At 44.7% G+C, this 13,447-nt stretch overlaps 1 protein-coding gene across 2 annotated transcripts in view; it reads left to right on the top strand.

The window, feature by feature from the left end:
* Window positions 1-13,447, top strand: part of LOC129820013 (trafficking protein particle complex subunit 9-like) — a 296,319-nt gene that overhangs the window by 3,918 nt on the left and 278,954 nt on the right. The window contains exons 5-11 of one of the 2 annotated variants that reach the window (XM_055876802.1): window positions 922-1,067; window positions 1,379-1,516; window positions 2,408-2,434; window positions 4,621-4,742; window positions 6,445-6,570; window positions 8,150-8,366; window positions 12,182-12,325. In XM_055876802.1, the coding sequence (XP_055732777.1) occupies window positions 922-1,067; window positions 1,379-1,516; window positions 2,408-2,434; window positions 4,621-4,742; window positions 6,445-6,570; window positions 8,150-8,366; window positions 12,182-12,325 (920 nt within the window). The remainder of the gene's footprint in view (window positions 1-921; window positions 1,068-1,378; window positions 1,517-2,407; window positions 2,435-4,620; window positions 4,743-6,444; window positions 6,571-8,149; window positions 8,367-12,181; window positions 12,326-13,447) is intronic. The other variant, XM_055876803.1, reaches the window with a different exon arrangement.

Below are 13,447 nucleotides of genomic sequence, written 5' to 3'. Positions count from 1 at the left end.
GACTGGGTGAATAAGGTCTACTCTAATTCTTCACACATTCTATAACATGGATCTCATATCTTCTACTATATTCTGCTGCTACTACACTTTAACATGGATTCGTATATCCGTGATTCATGGAGGGATACTTCAACGTATCAATGTTCTTCTGAGCAGACCATACATAATGTATTGCTCATCATTTCATTTCACAAACTAAGCTAATAAATGGTTACAGGCCTAATTTTTTTTCAACTGAAAAGTTTAGGCCCAACTCATTATACTGAATCTGAACAGTATGAGCTATTGTATCATTAATTCACTAATAGTATGGAAATAAACCCCATTTAGGCACATCGACACAGCATTATGCTCTCTAGGTAAAACAATGTCAGGTGGGTTTGACCCTTGACCTTCCCAGTATCTCAGGCTCCAGGAAAGAGTTAGACAGACAGAGGTCTTGCACTCGTATTAAACTGGCCCCCTTTTTTCTTTTGTTAGAATTACAAACTGTGGTGATGTCTGCCCCCTCTTCAATCCTTGTGTGTTTAATGTGCAAGACTTCAGGATCAGGGTGGTTCTGGTTATTTCTCTCTATTGGGTTCTCCCCTCCCAAAACCCTGTCTCCCTTGCTTGTGCTGTCCCACCCCACACGCACCCCCTGTAACTGATGAGATTCATTCAACAGCGAGTCTCCTCTGCTAGCACCCAATGGTACCTGGGTAAGAAAATACATTATGCTAAAATGAAGACTTTTGTTTGGGAAACCGTACGAATGAGAGAGAGAGAAGACAACGAAAGAGGGTTTTTGTAAAAATGACTTAAAAAGTAAACCCTACTTGGATAATTGTTCACTGTAACGTGGACAAAGTTGTATTGTCTATGGATATCTCTACGACATCTGACACACTAGTTGATGTTTCCCTCCTCCTCCTCATTTAGGCACTATAAGAAGCGTTGCCAGGGCCGTATGAGGAAGCACGTTGGGGACCTATGTTTGCAGGCAGGCATGTTGCAGGATGCCCTGGTCCACTATCACATGGCTGTGGAGCTGCTCCGCTCCGTCAATGACTTCCTGTGGCTGGGGGGTAAGACATGGCTCCTCCTCTTCCTGCTCTTTTCTTAGATCCCATAAAGCAGGGTTGGATACTCTGCAGGTTTTTGCTCCGACCCTACTATAACACACCGCATTCTATTAATCAGCTACTCACCATGACCTTGAAGCAGATGAGGATCTGAGACAGGTGTGCTACAACAGGGTAGTAGCAAAAACCTGCCAAGCCCAGTAGTTCTCCAGGAGGACGGTTCGCCACCATTGCCGTACATACAGAATGCCCTTAAGAAAAACGTATGATACTCTGTTTCATTGACACATCTCCCTTATGTCTTGGTTCTCCAGCTGCGTTAGAGGGCCTGTGTTCAGCCTCTGTTATCTTCCACTACCCTGGAGGAACAGCAGGGAAGGCTGTCGGACGCAAACCCAGCCTGGCACAGGGCCAGGGACAGGCAGCCGACGCAGGGAAGAGACATCGGCCAGGTAAGCAGCACTCCTGGCTCTCACTGTGTGTGAGGTTGGGGGTGGTCTTCTCTGTGGGGATGTTTGTGATGGGGCCTGAGGTATACAAGCAGTGAAAGGGTAAAATGTGTTTTGTTGAACCTTTTGTTTGGCCAAGCCAAGGAGGAACCGGGTCCGGGGCGGGGGGGACAGACCCGGTGTTATTATTGAAAGGGAAGGTAGCTGCGTGCCTTAGGTTAGAATGTTTTAATAAAATGAAGAGTGTGGAGATGTTTCAGGAGGTGTGGGGGCTCAGGGGGCTGTCTGTACGGTTGTAGAGGGGGGGTTGGATGTACAGTTGTAATGTGGTTCTGGAGGGTGGATTGTGTTGTTGTGGTGGCATGCAATGTGTTTTTAATCTGGCGGGGGGGGGGGGTCTCATTAATTAAGACAAAGTTGTGTTGTGGAAGATGTCCGGAGGATTCTTAATGAGCTGTGATTTTATGCCCGTTGGAAGGAAGAGATCTGTGTGGCCCAAGCAACTGCAGCTACTATGGCAACCCAAGCTTTGCTAAGCTTTTCTCAGCCCAGCTGCTTCTGTTCTGTGCCCTGGACAACATTACCTGAGAAATCCGGTGGCCCCCACATCCTAACCCATTTGTTCTGAACCTTATTTACTATCATATTTCCATTCACCCATATCTTTACTTAATATGATTAACTAGTCACTTAATTTAACCCCTAAATAACAACACATATTTTGCTTTTACTTGTACAAGTATTAGCATTAGCCTACTATAGCGCAGGGATGGATGGGAAAGTCTCAAGGAACCGGCTGAAAAGTGGCTTGTTTGGGGACTAACATTGCTTTCAATAACTAACTGCACTGTGTGAACCTTCATTCTCTCTCTGTGTGTCTGTCTGTTACCGTAGGGGCACAGGAGGTACTCATTGACCCAGGTATGGTATGACACTAACCAGCCAGCGCTGCATAGCTCTACTTCTACCTAGACATCTCACCTGTGTGTTTTCCTGCTGTCTGTCTGTGTTTGCTTTAATGCAGCGTCCCATGCTTTTTGTGACGACAACCTCCCTAGCTTGTTCTCAGATCTGTTAGTGGTGTCTCACCGCCTAAGGCCAGACAATACAAACAGATCTGGAACCAGGCTAACAACCCATTGCACTACATCTGATTCCAACTTTGATTGTTTCCACCACTGGTAAATCAAAACGGATGTTTTTTTCCCTCTTAAGGCAGGTATTGTATTCCTGTTATTCTTGTCAGCTTTAGATGTTGTTTGCGTTCATGTTTGATCATGCCATTGACCTCTTCTTCTAATCAATGAATAGTAACCATTTTAAAATCATGTTCAAGGACATTATATCCAACACTATGTAGAAGAAGAACCACATAACCTATTAGATTTCAAAAGGAAGTGATTGATTAATTACGATTGGTCTATTATTTCAAAGAAATGTAGACATGCACCAGGAGGTGGCGATGTTGCTATTGAAATCCCAACACTGCTGATTGAGGCATCCAAACTATTTTTATTTTATTTTATTGAACACTTATTTTACCAGGTAAATTGACTGAGAACACATTCTCATTTACATCATTGACCTGGGGAATAGTTACAGGGGAGAGGAGAGGGAATGAATGAGCCAATTGTAAACTGGGGATAATTAGGTGGCCATGATGGTATGAGGGCCAGATTGGTAATTTAGCTATGACACCGGGGTTAACACCCCTACTCTTACGATAAGTGCCATGGGCTCTTTTAGTGACCACAGAGAGTCAGGACACACGTTTAACGTCCCGTCGAAGACGGCACCCTACACAGAGCAATGTCCCCAATCACTGCCCGGGGGATTGGGATATTCTGGCCCTCCAACACCATTTCCAGTAGCGTCTGGTCTCCCATCCAGGACCAACACTGCTTAGCTTTAGAAGCAAGCCAGCAGTGGGATGCAGGGTGGTATGCTGCTGGTGAGTTTGAGTGCATTTCCTGTAGCCTCAAGTTCAAATCTAGAAGTGTTCAGTGTGAGACATTTCGGCCAACCTGTCAGTAAGAAATACTGTTTCCTTTTTAGGAACTATTGTCGATTTTACTAAACCATTCAACTCAAGGGCTCTGTGTAAAGTGTGTAGATCCGACTGTAACAAGTTGTCTAACACTTACTATATAAAAAATATAATATATGCCCTATAGCAGACGCTTTTATCCAAAGCAGCTTAGTCATGCATGCATGCATGTTTTACGATTGGGTGGTCCTGGGAATTGAACCCACTCTCCTGGCGTTGCAAGCGTGTCGCTCTACCAACTGAGCTACAGAGGAGTACTTAGCGGAAGCTTTTATCCAAAACAGCTTACAGTACAGTGAGTGCATACATTTCTAGTACCTGTATGTGTTCCCAGTCTAGTCTTATGATTCACATGTAATGCTGTGTCATAGTGACATAGCCACGATGCCGTTGCTACGGAGCCAGCTAGAGCTGTTGCTAGGCAATGTTCTATCAATACTACATTTGTATTCAAATCAGATAGGTAGAGGAGAGAGATTCTCCTTGCACATATTCATTTTTGAACCATTTCAATTGAACCATTCCAAACTACTGAGCACATGATACAATCAGCGTCATTTTGATCACATAACAATGCACAGTGACCCTCAAAGGCCTTTTTATTTAGAGATAGATTGTTGTGTACAATGCATGGCAATCATGGAGTGTTGTCTTCATCTCAGTGTCTGAAGCTCCTGTCGAGGCTGCATTAAATGTGTATGCTCAGATAGGCTATGCACAGTTTACCAGTGAGTATGTCATTGTTGATTGTTGTGACTTTGGCCATATGCATCGCAGGAGGTTGGTGGCACCTTAATTGGGGAGGATGAGCTCGTGGTAATGGCCGGAGTGGAATCAGTGGAATGGTATCAAATACGTCAAACACATGGTTTTCCTGCTGTTTGATGCCATTCCATTTGCTCCGTTCCGGCCTCCCCTCAGCAGCCTCCACTGATATGCATGGATGTGAAGAACCAAGTGGTGGATGGGTCTGAGCATTGACAATCATCACGGTCATTAATGTCATTTTTCCTCTTTCTCTCCCCATTTTCCCTTGTCTCTCGTGCCCCCGTCTTTCCAGGTGCCCTCACAGCCAATGGGATCAGTGCAGACACCAGCAGTGAGATTGGTCGGGCCAAGAACTGCCTGGGCCCTGAGGACATCATAGAGAAATACAAGGAGGCCATCTCCTACTATGGCAAGGTATTGGAAAATATAACAAATATATATATTCACATTATTGAATGCTCCTGTCTACTTTGTTCCATTTCCTGCTATGGGAAGGTATTGGAACAAGAATAATTCAAAAGCACTGTATGTACATCTAGTTATTTTTCAGGTGCAGGGTACAAAAAGTCTACATCACAGGAAAGAAACAGATACCCACACTCTGAATGCTCCTATGTACTTTATTACATACAATGTTTCAACAAGGTTCAGCGTTTGCTCTTTGCAGACTGTTCCATTATCCGCTATTCAGTTTGCAGTTCTCAACATCTCCACCAGGGGACAGTAGCGCACTAGGTATCAGTGATGGTTGGGCGTCTGATGCGGCAGAAAGAGGCTGTGTCCACACGGTAAACAAACTACTACATGCTGACTACAGGAGAAACCGTCTGAGTGCACTCAGAGAGTCAACGGTGGAAGGCTTAGCTAGAATGACGTCAGTGTCTGTTACTAATAGCCAAATGGAAGTGTGGGGTCATCTCAAATGCCCTATAACTCCATCAGTTGCAATTAAAAAAAATAAAAGACATTAGTTAATTGCATTGTTGATCTACTGATAACTATACTTACTGGTATAGCACAGGTATGCGTTAACAAAAACAAACAAACCTTAAAGCTTTGGGGTAAAAACACAGAGGTGTAACATCCCAGCACTATACCACCTCCTACTGCTGGCTTGCCTCTGAAGCTAAGCAGGGTTGGTCCCTGGATGGGAGACCAGATGCTGCTGGAAGTGGTTTTGGAGGAGGCACTCTTTCCTCTAGTCAAATATTTTCTCATCCCATTTGCCCCAGGGCAGTGATTGGGGACATTGCCCTGTGTTAGTTGCCATCTTTCAGATGGGATGTTAAAAGGGTCTCCTGACTCTGTGGTCACTAAAGATCCCATGACACTTATCGTAAGAGTTGGGGTGTTAACTCCGGCGTCCTGGCTAAATTCCCAATCTGTCCTTCATACCATCACAGTCACCTAATCATCCCCAGTTTCCAATTGGCTCATTCATCCCCCCTCCTCTACCCTGTAACTATTCCTCAAGTTGTTGCGGTAAATGAGAATATGTTCTCAGTCAACTTACCTGGTAAAATAAGGGTAAAATGAATTACTACAAAATAATATCCCAGTAGGCCTTCTGAAACTCTTTATCTCCACTATTATAATTGGCTTCTTGCTCTGACCTCCCTTGGCCCTTATACCTGTAACTAGTTCACTCAAAATTAAATTACATTATCTCAACACGACAGGGCCATTGAAATATGAATTGCAGTTTAATAAGGAGGCAATGGGGAGAGGAGTGGGTGGGGGATCGTGTGTGAATGTGTGAGAGAGCACTGTTGTACCTCCACTCAGGTTTCTACTTCATTAGAACTGCTACTCGGGGAGAACCCGGGACTCCCCTGAAAGAACCATGTGGCACAAAGTAATAATGAACGACCGTGGAGCCGTATCACCACATGAACTAGAATCAGTAATCTGATAAAGATGTCTGGAGCACAGAGAGAAAGAGACATGATGGAATACATCAGTTCAGATAATTACGCCGGGTGGGAAAAGTCAATGTAGTCCTCATTGGTTTCTTAAGTTTTCCTTATGCTGAGCCTGGGCCTTGTCTGTTCTTATTGCCCTCTTGCGTTCTCTCTCTTTATCCCTGTCTCTCCCTCTCCTTCTATCCCTCCCCCAGTATAAGAATGCAGGCGTGATCGAGCTGGAGGCGTGTGTGAAGGCAGTCAGGGTGCTAGCCATTCAGAAGAGGGCCATGGAGGCCTCAGAGTTCCTCCAGAATGCTGTCTACATCAACCTGGGACAGGTAAGACCTCTCCTGGCATGTAGATGTACCTCTCTGTGGGTGAACCATCATCCTGGTCTCGCACACATTCTGCTAGTTAGGGGACCAGAGTTTTGCCTTGTCAAGTCCCATGCTTAGATCTCGTATTCAGGACCAACTCTGGTCCCTAGTTGTAGTCTATAACCAGGGCCCAGAGTTTTACCTAGTCAGGAAAGACTCCTGGCCCTATGGGACACCAGAGGGACTGCCTGCCAACACCCAGGTCCCACAGAGACTGTTAACACCTAGGCTTCATGCTCTGGCTCCAGGTCCTGTAGTCAGGCACCGGTCTCTGCTGCTTTCCTGAGTGATGATCTCCAGGGGATCTGCCTGCCAACAGCCGGGTCCCATAATACAGCTCTTCTGACAGGTACCCGAGGCCATCGTGCAAGGAACTGAAACCCTGCTCAATTCAGGATCTGCTCTGTAGGTGTCTCTGTAGGAGGGAAATCTCACTTGAGCCCCGGCCAGTTCTGCCAGTGTGCAGTGACTGATCGTTCTCATATCCTTTCCATAGATTTGTTTTATAAATCAAATGTTACTTTTTTTCAGAGATTTATTTGGAAATAAGTTGTACAACTTTTTTGTGTTATCGTTAAGGATTTTATAATAATAATATTATATACCATTTAGCAGATGCTAAATGTAACAAAAATATGCAACAATTTAAAAATGTTACTAAGTTACAGTTCATATAAGGAAATCAGTCAATTGAAATACATTTAGCATGACTGGGCTGGGGTGCAGCCATGTGTGGGCTCGGGAGGGCATAGGCCCACCCACTTGGGAGCCAGGCCCAGCCAATCAGAATAAGTTTTTACCCACAAAAGAGCTTTATTACAGACAGAAATACTGCTTAGTTTCATCAACTGTCTGGGTGACTGGTCTCAGACGATCTCGCAGGTGAAGAAGACTGATGTGGAGGTCCTGGGCTGGTGTGGTTACACGTGGTCTGCGGTTGTGAGGCCGGTTGGACGTACTGTCAAATTCTCTAAAACGACATTGGAGGTGGTAGAGAAATAAACATTGAATTCTCTGGCAACAGTTCTGGTGGACATTCCTGACGATTGCACGCTCCCTCAAAACTTCTGGCATTGTGTTGTGTGACAAAACGACACATTTTAGTGGCCTTTTAGTGTCCCCAGCACAAGGTGCACCTGTGTAATGACCATGCTGTTTAATCAACTTCTTGATATGCCACACCGGTCTGGTGGATGGATTACAAATTTGTGCACAAAATTTTAGAGAAATCAGCTTTTTGTGAGTATGGAACATTTCTGGGATCTTTTATTTCAGCTCATGAAACATGGGACCAACACTTTACATGTTGTGTTTATATTGTTGTTCATTATAAATCCTCGACGATAACACAAAGTTATACAACTTATTTCTCTGTAAAAGTTCAATTTGAGTTCTATAACAGATCTGGGACAACCCGTATGTAAAATCTATGAACGCATGACTAAGTCTGCATACATTTGACATGCAGTGTGGTTTAAATAGTTTTTCAATTATCTACTAGAATCAACCAACCAACCAATGTTCTCTCCTGTCTTCTCAGCTGTCAGAGGAAGAGAAGATCCAGCGTTACAGCATCCTCTCTGAGCTCTACCACCTGATTGGTTTCCACCGTAAATCAGCCTTCTTCAAGCGGGTAGCAGCCATGCAGTGTGTGGCCCCCACCATCCCAGAGCCTGGCTGGAGGGCCTGCTACAAGCTGCTGCTGGAGACCCTGCCTGGATACAGCCTCTCCCTCGACCCCAAAGACTTCAGCAAAGGTACCCGATTGGATATGCCTCTCCTCTGTCTGAAAAGTGTCCTATACACTGGTGGGTGATCCCCTAGAACTTTGAAATTATCAATAAAAGACACACACACTTACTTCCCTGTTTCAGTAACGTCAATACTCAAAGCGAGACATGTAATAACATTGCCTTCCCCTGCCATGAGCTTTATTTAAAGGGTCTCCCCTTCAAGAGCTCTTCTCAGAGGTAATACGTATTCAAGGCACCGCTTTGCGCATAGAGAGACACAATTGATTTGAGACCTGCACTGACCCAGGCCTTTATAAACTGCCACTCTGCCTGACGCGCGCATACACACACACACACGTGCCAACACTCATGGTCCTCAGGATAAGCTGCTGTGCACTGCAGGCTCTTGAACCTCACCCTGCTCGACCCACTCCACCACGAGGGGTTGTAGCATAAAAGAAACGCTGACAGTCAAAACAACGATTTAGGGTCATCTATATCTCTACTGTGATCCTCGTTCAAAGGACTCACTTGAGGAGAGTTTGTCAGACAGAGAGAGAGACGTTGTTGTTGACCTCCACTTCACTTCCATGGAACAGTTCAAGGATGAGAGGAAAACTATTGTGTGAGGTAGTCAAACAATTATGTTGTGGTGCGTGTGTCGACTGGATTTCTTCCTCCCTACATTCTTTTACAAAACAAAGAAAGACCGACAGACAGGTTGTTCATAAGGCAGCATGACTTTCTACTACAGCCATGCCTCTGAGACCTTCAGCCTGAGGAGAGGTGTCAGGTGGGAGATAATTGAGCTGTGAGGAGAGCTAGCCAGGCCCCTGGTGCAGGAGGGTAACGTCAGAGGAAATGGGGCTCAAAAGTGCATTCCAACAGGGTACAGGGCTGGCGGGCAGAGAAATGAACGAGGGAATTGTTTTTTAATTGGCTCGGGAGCCCTCAGTACTCTCCTCTTTACCAGGTTGAGAGGACCACCTCTCGCTCTTCTCTCTGCTCTTTATCCTTTCTTTCTCTCCCATCCCTCCCTCTTTTAGGCTATTTCTATCTCTGTCTCTCTTTCTCTCAGTTCGGAGGACATACTGTTTCAAAGACCACAAACTCACAAAAAGGCATTTAGCTGGCATGCACTCTTCATGCTTAAATTGTAAAAAAATTTTGTACCTTTATTTAACTTGGCAAGTCAGTTTAGAGAATTCTTATTTTCAATGACGGACTAGGAACAGTTACCTGCCTTGTTCAGGGGCAGAACGACAGATTTGTACCTTGTCAGCTCGGTTATTTGATCTTGCAACCTTTTGGTTACTAGTCCAACGCTTTAACCACTAGGCTACCTGCCTACCCCCTCCCCCCCAATGACCGTAGGGGAGGACAGTAGTATCAAACGTCACCTTACTTGGAACTGCTAAGTCTCCTACCAGAAGGTACAGTGCCTTTTGATACAGACACTGTGTGACAGGGTGTTGTGTTTGTGACAGGTGGAGCATTGTGCTGCATGTCATTATCATGGTGGTGCTAATTGGATTCCCAGACACCTTGAATACCTCCTCGAAAATACCACACAAGACATTTAGCTGGGGGAGAGAGCGAGTGAGAGAGAGGTTTTAGGATACCTTTTATTTACCCTGAACAAAAATATAAACGCAACATACCACCATTTTACTGAGTTAAGGAAATCAGTCAATTTAAATAAATTCAGACCCTAATCTATGGATTTCACGACTGAGAATACAGATATGCATCTGTTGGTCACAGATACCTTAAAAAAAAGTAGGGGTGTGGCTCAAAACCAGTCTGTATCTGGTGTGACCACCATTTGTCTCATGCAGCGCGACACATCTCCTTCACATAGAGTTGATCAGGCTGTTGATTGTGGCCTTTGGAATGTTCTCCCACTCCTGTTCAATGGTTGTGAAAAGTTACTGGATATTGGCGGGAACTAGTTCACGCTGTCGTACACAATCCACAGCATCCCCAACATGCTCAATGGGTAACATGGCCATGGAAGAACTTGTAAATTTTTATCTTCCATGAATTGTGTACAGATCCTTGCAACATGGGGCCATGTACTATCATGCTGAAACATGAGGTGATGGTGGCGAATGAATGGTACGACAATGGGCCTCAGGATCACGTCACAGTATCTCTGTGTATTCAAGTTACCATCAATAAAATGTAATTGTGTTCGTTGTTCGTAACTTATGCCTACCCATACCATAACACCACCATGGGGCACTCTGTTCACAACGTTAACATCCGCAAACCACTCGCCCACACAACACCATACACGTTATCTGCCGGTACAGTTGAAACTGGGATTCATCCGTGAAGAGCGCACTCCTCCAACATGCCATTGGCCATTGAAGGTGAGCATTTGTCCACTGAAGTCGGTTACGACGCCATACTGCAGTCAGGTCAACACCCTGGTGAGGACAAAGTGCACGCAGATAGCCTCCCTGAGACGGTTTCTGACAGTTGGTGCAACAATTATTTGGTTGTGCAAACCCACAGTTTCATCAGCTGTCCGGGTGGCTGGTCTCAGACGATGCCGTAAGTGAAGAAGCAGGATGTGGATGTCCTGGGCTGGTGTGGTTACACGTCTGCTGTTGTGAGGCCGGTTGGACGTGCTGCCAAATTCTCTCAAACAACTTTGGAGGTGTCTTATGGTAGAGAAATTAACATTCAATTCTCTGGCAACAGCTCTGGTGGACATTCCTGCAGTCAGCATGCCAATTGTACGCTCCCTCAACTTGAGACATCTGTGACATTGTGGTGTTTGACAACTGCATATTTTAGTGGCCTTTTATTGTCCCCAGCACACGGTGCACCTGTGGAATGATCATGCTGTTTACTTAGCTACTTCATATGCCACACCTGTCAGGTGGATGGATTATATTGGCAAAGGAGAAATGTTCACTAACAGGGATGTAAACAAATGTGTGCACAAGATTTGAGAGAAACATTTCTGGGATCTTTTATTTCAGCTCCTAAAACATGGGACTAACACTTTACATGTTGCGTTTATATTTTTGTTCAGTGTAGGAGTTAATACAGAGCTCGCAGCATGCATGGAGAGAGGGGGAGAGGGCAAGGGGGAGAGAGGGAGAGCAGCAGTGTGTCCTCCCTTCCTCTGTATTGGTGCCCTTCAGATAAGCAGCGGTAGCATCACATGGTGTTACAGACAGGTGGATGCTGCTATATATAGATTGCTTAGTGGGCGCCACAGGAGGAGGAGGAAATGGCTTAGGCGAGATTTGCGTTAATATGATTTTTGCACATGACAGAAAATATATATGTATTTATTTTATTTATTTATTAATAATATCCTCCAACAGTAGAGAGAACACTTACAACGGACAAGAATCTTGGTCACAATTTTTTTGAGCTCCACAGACTGTGTCGCTCAGGGAGCAATTGATTCTTATTTACCTCTGAGCAGGCTATCCTTTTTTTCCTTCCTTCTCTCACTCCTGCTTTCTCTCCTTTCTTGAGATGTCTGCTGCAGAACACAAATAACGTTGAGCCAACGCCACACGGCACAGCTCACAATCTCACATGTTGCTCTGGTATGAGAATGTGTGGATGAGCCCCCCCCCCCTCTCTTTTTCTTCCCCCCTTACTGGTATCAAATCCTACATGCCATACCCTGCAGTTGTGCCCTTGAGCAAGGCATTGAATCCCGAAAACCAGCTCCACCGGTGCAGTAGAATGACTGCCCTCTACTCCAACCTTAGTATGTGTGTCTTTTCAGAGGGGCTGGGATGGTTATTGTAGAAGACACATTTGAAAGAATTTACATTTAGACAATAAAATCATCTTCTCTCCCCCAGGTACCCACCGTGGCTGGGCAGCAGTACAGATGCGTCTGCTCCATGAGCTGGTGTACGCGTCCCGTCGTATGGGAAACCCCGGGCTGTCCGTCCGCCACCTCTCCTTTCTGCTTCAGACCATGCTGGACTTCCTCTCGGACCAAGGTCAACACACACACACACCACACACCACACACCACACACCACACACCACACACCACACACCACACCACACCACACACCACACACCACACACACACAAAACCCAGATGTGCCTTTGAGTGGGCACTCTTTCAACAATGTAAGTCGCACCCCTTAAACCCTAGAGTCGACCCCGCGGTAATCTAATTAGCATCATTTACAAAATCCCTTTAACAATCTGTCAGTTTAAGATGGAGATCTGTTTTTTTGCATTGGATGTGTCTCAATCCACCTCATCTGCTGTGAAAAGTGACAGAGACTCGTCTGAAGTTAGCCGATCTGCCAACTTCTGTCTGTAGCGTCTGAACAGATTGGGATACACACGAATATGACCCATCTGTAGAAAGGTGAGGCTCTCACGAACAGATACATGTTTTGCTTTAGGACGCCACAGGCCTCAAGACTCATCTGAAGGTTCCCCGGTACCAGTTTAAAAAATTGTTGGAAGTATTTATGGAGACTGTTTAGTGCCAAAAATAGGGGTTTAAATAAATAAATCAAATATAAAAAAGGTTTCCTGATAATGCTTATGTCTCTCAGATATAGGGTAGACACTAAAGAACAAACTTACTTTTGAATTTTTTGGGGGACTATTTGTTGTCCATATAGTGAATCGTTATTCAGTGTGTTTGTACAGGCTTCTAGCAGTAAGGCCAAATTCAATTTTCCATAAAATCAATTTTGTTTATCTTTTTTTTTTTATACTTAAAGGGGTCTTAAAATTCAAAATCAAATAACCAAATGATCCCTGGTATATAGCCTATTAGAACCCCTCCCAGGGCTGAGACATGTACTGAATAGAAAGGAAACTAAATACAAATAGTAACTCTTTTTTTAAAAAAAAAAAAGGAAAGAGAAAATGTCTGACTAGCTCTACTCTAGGAATAACACACATTACATAGTCAAATGTTTTTGTCAGTATTAGTTTAAAAACCTACTGCAATTTTCTCAATTTCATACTACTGATCATCTGAGATCATCTGAAATCATCCCCTGACCGCAGCCAACCATGCATGTCCTTTAGGAAAGCCAGCATTGTGCCTGTGGGTGTAATGGTGTGTGATGCTCAACCAAGCCAGTCTCAGC

This window comes from Salvelinus fontinalis, chromosome 22 (assembly GCF_029448725.1).
Source record: "Salvelinus fontinalis isolate EN_2023a chromosome 22, ASM2944872v1, whole genome shotgun sequence".
NCBI lineage: Eukaryota > Metazoa > Chordata > Actinopteri > Salmoniformes > Salmonidae > Salvelinus > Salvelinus fontinalis.
Note: the sequence above shows the minus strand (reverse complement) of the source record. Positions and strands in the feature narration are given on the sequence as shown.